Source organism: Lolium rigidum, chromosome 5 (assembly GCF_022539505.1).
Source record: "Lolium rigidum isolate FL_2022 chromosome 5, APGP_CSIRO_Lrig_0.1, whole genome shotgun sequence".
Lineage (NCBI taxonomy): Eukaryota > Viridiplantae > Streptophyta > Magnoliopsida > Poales > Poaceae > Lolium > Lolium rigidum.
Window position 1 is genome coordinate 230,861,302 of NC_061512.1, and position 6,877 is coordinate 230,868,178.

General features: G+C 45.5%; 1 protein-coding gene across 1 annotated transcript; it reads left to right on the forward strand.

Moving 5' to 3' along the window:
* Window positions 1-210: 210 nt before the first annotated feature.
* Window positions 211-6,602, forward strand: LOC124657208 (microtubule-associated protein futsch; the record flags this gene model as incomplete). The annotated part of the gene is made up of 8 exons (XM_047195794.1): window positions 211-3,010; window positions 3,135-3,433; window positions 3,508-3,666; window positions 3,770-3,949; window positions 4,033-4,227; window positions 4,714-4,803; window positions 5,231-5,863; window positions 5,975-6,602. Coding segments are annotated over 8 exons (4,704 nt in total), but the record flags the coding sequence as incomplete, so codon positions are not given.
* Between the last annotated feature and the right edge of the window lie 275 nt (window positions 6,603-6,877).

Here is a 6,877-nt window from a genome sequence, read left to right on the forward strand (position 1 = left end):
GGAGCAATGACGACGGCGTGCAACGGCGCCGGCGAGGCGCCGAAGGCGGAATTCGCGGCGGCGAAGGCGGCGGCGGGGGAGAGGCCCGCGGAGGAGCGCGAGGGGGTGGGCGGCCCCTTCGTGATCGTCAACGGCGACTCGGACGGCCTCTCCGACCGCTGCTCCGAGAAGGCGGACTCCCGCTCCGACGAGGAGGATCTGCCGCCGCCCAATGCAGCCCCGGGCGCGGGCGCGGGCGCGGGCGGAGATCACGGCGCCGACGACGGTGGGGAATCGGGCGCTCCCGACGCCACTACCGTCGGGCTTCCGTCTTCCAACGGGCATGGTGGCCCGGCCGCTGTGGAGTCCGAGGATGGTGTGGGCGAAGGCAAAGCGGAGGGGGGCGACAATTCTGAAGATGGACTACTGAGGGAGCAGGGGGAAGAGCTGGGCGGAGAAGAGGCTGCATCGGCTGAACTTGGAATTGACCATGCCGATGATGGTGCTGATTCCGCCTCACCTGCTTTGGATTCTGTAGTTGATGGCAAGGAGCTCGGAAAGGAAACAAGTGATCCTTCTGATGTTGCGGCTCCTGAAGAACAACAGGATGGAGCGGATGCTTCTCTGGAATCGTCCAGTAGTCCGGATGATACCCCGACACAGGCTGAGTCTAATCCAATCGTACTGGGCAAGGAGCTCGAGGAAAAGGAGGCAAGTGATCCTTCTGATGTTGCGGCTCCTGAAGAACAACAGGATGGAGCGAATGCTTCTCTGGAGTTGGCCAGTAGTCCGGATGATACCCCCACACAGGCTGAGTCTGATCCAATCGTACTGGGCAAGGAGCTCGAAAAAGTAACAAGTGCTCCTTCTGATGTTGCCACTCCTGAAGAACAACAGGTTTGGGCGAGTGGTTCTCTGGAATCCAGCAGTCCGGATGATACCCCCACACAGGCTGAGTCTGATCCCGTCGTATTGGACAAAGAGCTCGAAAAAGAAACAAGTGCTCCTTCTGATGTTGCAGCTCCTGAAGTACAACAGGATGGGGCGAATGCTTCTCTGGAATCCAGCAGTCCGGATGAAACCCCCACACAGGCTGAGCCTGATCCCATCGTATTGGGCAAGGAGGTCGAAAAGGACACAAGTGCTCCTTCTGATGTTGCCGCTCCTGAAGAACAGCAGGATGGAGCGAGTGCTTCTCTGGAGTCCAGCAGTCCGGATGATACCCCCACAGAGGCTGAGTCTGATCCCATTGTATCAGAGTCTGATCCCATCGTACTGGAGTCTGAGGGTAGTGGCGAGCAAAGCAAAGAAGAAGAGATTGATGCTGAAATCAAGGAGCTGGGCACAGATGGATCAGGTGTTTCTGAGGTGAATGGACAGCATGATGCTGGCGTGAGTGCTGATTCATGTGTAACTGCTACTGAGCCTGTGATTCACCTCAATGAGGGCAAGCATCAACAGTCTGCTGTCACAGAATTGGTGGAGCAGGATGGGAGCAACGGACATGCCCATGCTGAGCCAATTGCTGATTCTTGCACATCTGCTCCTGAGTCTGACATTGATGGGGGCTTAGAGCAACAGTCAGATGCACTGGAGGCTGAGCCTGAAGTGTCAGATGGAAGCAATTGTGGAGCATACAAGGGACCTGTAGAAGAGGAAGTTGCTGCGAATGGCCTTGGCTGTGCTGAGGACACTCTTAATACTTCCGCAGAGCTTGAAACTGCGGTTGATGAGGGTGAGGGCGAAGTCGCCTCTGGTGTTGTTGAAACGGAAGCCGTAATAGGAAAAGATAGTGAGGGAGATTTGCATGATGGTCAGGTTGTTGCTGTCACATCTGATGAGGAAGCGAAACCTCCTGCCGAGGAGGGAATAAGTGAAGCCATTCCTGCTGAATCTGGGGTGTGTGTAATTACTGGGAATGTAAGGGAACCAGTAGTGCAAGATGATGAATTGGTCAAGAATGATGTCTCTCCTGGCATACTTCATTCAGAACAATCTGAACCAGATCAAGTTGTTGAACTTAATGGGGGTCAAGAAGTCCAGGTAGAAGTTGCTGCAGATGATGGAAACACGCCAGTTTCTGATGTGAAGGCTGTCATCGTGGAAATGAACACATCAGACAGCGTTCAAACACAAGATCTTGGGTCTGCATTGGAAGACAGGAGTGTGCCACCGCACGAGAATTCAATAGGCGAAGTCGAGGAGGAGGTAAACGAACATGCTTGCCCTGATGATGCACATTTAGCTCTGAATGACTATTCTTCTGTACAGACTGGAAAGCAAGGGCAGTTCGAATTACCTGGTGCTGGTGTAGCTGATAAAGCTGACAATGTTGTGTTAGAGGCAGAACCAAGGAATGGGGTTGAGACGGAGGTTGTTGACGTTGTTCGGTTGGATGTGCCTGCAGCTTCTACTGTTCATAATGAACCAAGGTCCATTGATTTCATCAACAATGCTAGCCTGGATACTGAATTGGAAACTTCTGACCATGTACAGGCAATGGAGTGTAGTTCTCAGGAAGTATCTAGCACCACTGTCGATCAAGTTATATCTGGTGTTACTGAGGAACATGGAACTGCTGTGGCTGATGACGCTGAACTTAGATGTAAACAAGGTGATGCATCTCTTGAAGTATCTAGCGAAGCTTCTGTTGATCAAGGTGAACCTGTTGCATTTGGTGACAATAAAGCTGTTGTAGTAGATGAGGTTAAGCCCTCTTCGGCTACAGGAAATGAATCTGACGTGGTTCGTGAAGCTAGTGACATTTGTCAAACAGGCGAATCACATGATTTGGCTGCAGATTACCAATCGAATAGTGACCATCCAGAGATCTTCGATGCATCAGCTACTTGTGAAGAGCTAGTTTCTCCAATTGAAGGTCCTCGCCTTTCAGATGAAACATTGGAACCTGGAGTTAAGGCTCCTTGCTCAGCCCAGGAGATGGGCTCGTCAGATGTGACATGTAAAGATGTGGAAAATATAAATGCATGCAATATATCTTCTCAAGAAGTTGAAACCAAATGTTTGGAAGGTATGCAATCATTTTTCTCTGGCTACCCTGTTTGATTCTTTAATTTTAATGTTGTCCTTAAAGTTAATGATGATTATAGTTGTTTCTAAAAGTATGAATGCTTACCCTAGTTATTGTGCAACAGTATTGGAACCTTCATCTATTGACGGGGTAGTTGTTCCAGTGGAGCACAAGAATGATGACAAAAATGCACAGAAAGGCAAGGAGAAGATTGCTGAAGACTCCACTGATTCACCTATGGATCTTGATAAGAGTCACAAGGGATATATAAAGTTCATTGGGCCACCGAATTTGTTCCACATAGTAAAGGTTCCAAGATTTGCTGGTGATGACGTCTGGGCAAGAGTACAGGAGGCGCAAGTTCATCTGGATCGCCTGACTCAAGAAAGAGATGCACTTAATGTTCGCAGGAAAAACCAGAAGGTAATAGGCATCCTAACGTTCATTCCACTTTTCCTTACTTAGCTTGTTTCTGACTTTTGGATTAACATTTTCAGGCTATTGTTGATGGGTATAAAGACAAATTTAATGCAGCACGGCAAGAAGAGAGTGAAGCGAGAGCTGCTTTTGTTGATAAGAGGAATGGTCTAGATAGTGCACGTTCAGTGATTGGGAAGTTGAATCAAGCAAATTCAATTGAAGAAATTGATGAGCTGGTAAGAATTCTGCGCTGGTGTATTCAGTTTATTTTCCTTCTCATGTTATGTTCTTCTGTTTCTCAATCTGGCATCTTATCTAATAAATATTCTGATGATTTAGATTGCGAGGAAAGAGAGGACTATGGAACATGAGACCATTTCTTTGAAACAAGAGAAGCTTTTCATTAAAGAGATTAATGAACTAAAAACCCAAAGGAAGCAAGTGTGCTCCAATCTGGGCTCAAAGGCTGAAATCAGTGAAGCATTCCATCAAAAGGATCACATTCACGAGCAACATAAGGTCTTTCTCTTAAAGCAGCACCTTGTTTTCTTCAGTCTGAATTACATCAATTTTCATACTGACACCTATGTTCTCTTTTCTAGACTTTGAAGAAGGAAGCAGATTTACTTTCAAAGAATCTGAAGTCCCTTGAGGAGAACAGAAAAAAGATTCAAATTTCGTATGAAGATGAAAAAGCAGTTCTGGGAAAAATAATTGATGAATTGAATGCTGCCAATGTAATACGTCAACAGGCCTACAAGAATTGGTCTGCCCTGAGAACGGAACCAACCAAGAAGGTAAGAAGCTTCTTGTATTTACAGGAGGCTTGTAGTGTAATATTTCTATGCTAAATAAACAAAACTGGCAAGTCGTCAGTTATTGTTTCCAAAGTTTTCCACCATCCACAAAATGGAGGCATATTGCCTTCTTAAATATCGAGAAAGCCCAACTACTATACAAACCTGGGTGAGAACCCAATATCGGCTTAGTTCAAACATGCGTGATTATACTGATTGATAGATTGACTTCATGTGGAAGTAAGGTGACTCTTTATTTAGTGCCATCAGTTTAAATAGAGTGGCTCCTACCCTGCTCTCTGTCATGCACCTTTACTGTTGATGTCTGGAATATGCTACTATATTTTCTGTCTCCCTTAGTGATGGAGGCAAGGAAGATAAGTTTCTCTACTGTGCTAGTGACCACCTATGCAGAAGATATTCTGTAGTATTTCTCGTTAGTTGTGTTAAAAAACTGAAAATCCTCTCTCCTTTTTGGCATTTCAGAACAAGTACTTCAGAATGTACATGACAGACCGCGATGAGGTGAGCAAGTTTACTGACAAGGATAAACTTGAGGCATATTGTAATAATCAGGTAAACCACACAACCACTCTCTGACATTATCTCGGTGATGCATTTCGTAGGATCAATATTTGTCCCTGGTTTTGATGTCTTAGTTGCTGAAGGTGGTCAACTTCCATGTGCTATGAGCCAATTAGTCAACTTCATAGACACATGCAACCATCATTTGTGTTTTGCTATCTCTTTACATATCATGTGCTGCAGTGCTAGTCGTATACCGTAAGCAATTATCTACTATTTTGAATCTACTAGGTTCTTTCGGTGTGAAGTTCCTACAAATTCATAATATTCATAGTCATACCTCTGATGACTGATATCGTGATGGCTCATTCCTTATGTTCTTCAAATTGTCGTTGAACTACAACTGTTGTTTCTTGATCCTCCCATAATACGATGCTCTTATGTTTGATCAGTATTTTTTAACTTCTTTCACTTTCAGGTAAAGAACTTTATGGAGATGTGGAACAAAGATGATGACTTCCGCAGGATGTATGTTGAAGCAAACAAGTTTAGCACTCTGAAGAGACTTGAGACCCATGATGGAAGATTACTTGGCCCTGGAGAGGATCGTCCAGTCATTCCCAGGAACAATTTCAACAGAAGACCTAACAATCCATCTCAACTCACTGCTTCAAGCCCAAACATGCCCATTGCAACTTCAAAAGAAGCACCTGAAAAGTCTGCTGCAGTTGTAGTTCCTGTAGAAGAGGATTCATTTCCAGTTTTACCACCAACCCAGATCCATAAGCAGGTCAAATCAAAGACAGCTGGTAGTTCATCCCAGAAAGAAATAACTACAGCTCCAGTGTCAGAAGTGGAAGATGTAAAACACATTGAAAAGGAAAAGGCCCGTCGTCCTGCTGAGGAGTTGGAGCTAACAAAGAAGGCGGATGAGGAGTTGGCACGGAAGGATAAGGAAATAGAAGAGCAGAGGGCAGCTGAAAGGGAACGAATTGTGTCGGAGCAGAAGGCCAAAGCTAAGGAGGCTGCTGAGAGGAAGAAAAGGCAAGCACAAAAGGCTCAGGAAAGAATTGAGTTCAGATTACTGAAGGAAGCCGAGGAGAGGGAAAAGGTATGTTTCACAATTTTGTGCTTCCATGTTAAGCGCTCAATCTTTCTTAATAGACCATGCTGCCACCACAACGAATTATTAATTGTATATCCTATTATCAAACATGTGCAGAGGAAAGAACAGAAGATCCATAAGATTGTCACAGTGCCAGCAGGCTTGGCAGGTGGTAATGGCGAGGGCAGCTCTGCAGCTACAGGTACACCAGACACTGAAAGTAATTCATCCGAAAATGCTAGGGATTCCAAGGTTCCTCAACAAGCACCCCCAAGGAGGAATACTAACAGGGCAGTGAAGCAGATAAACAAGCTAGAGCCTATGCCCGATCCCCTGAAAAACAAGTTCAGAAAGAAAACGCAGCATTATGTTTTCATTGGAGTTGCGGTTGCCCTAGCGGTTGTTGCGTTGATCCTTGCAGGCAGATCCTTAAACCTCCCCGGTTTAAATTTTCTTGGCTCCTGAACTAGTTAGTACTACTCCCAATGGATGGCGAGGCGTTCTGCTCACAACCGTAGGGAGGTGGAGGTGGCTTCTGATAGAAAATCCGGCAGTTGTTTTGCGGGGAACTTTGTTGATCTACCTAGACATGGCTTATTTTTTCTGTTTGAACCGTGGATGCCGTTACTGTACTTATTTTACCGTATAGATTGTGTTGGGAGTGCATTGTGCTAGACTTATCGGATGGTGGCGACATATTCGTTAAAGTGAACATAATAATATCTATAGATTTATTTTGGACATATATATATATATATATATATCTGGTGTGGTGGTATGTTATTTTACCTGTGTATGTTATATTTATTGCATTATGCTCAGTTGGATTGTCGATGGTCCAACAGCCCAGAACATGACCTCATTCACATGTTTCCTTGAACACCTGCTCATTGGTAGCTAGAGATTGCCAGATTGGAGACAAAGGTAAGTTTCAGCTACTCCCTCCTATCGTATTTAGCTACCCTCCGCGTCGATTAAACATGATCAGAGGTAGTACATGTAACAGCTACAGTTTTGTAT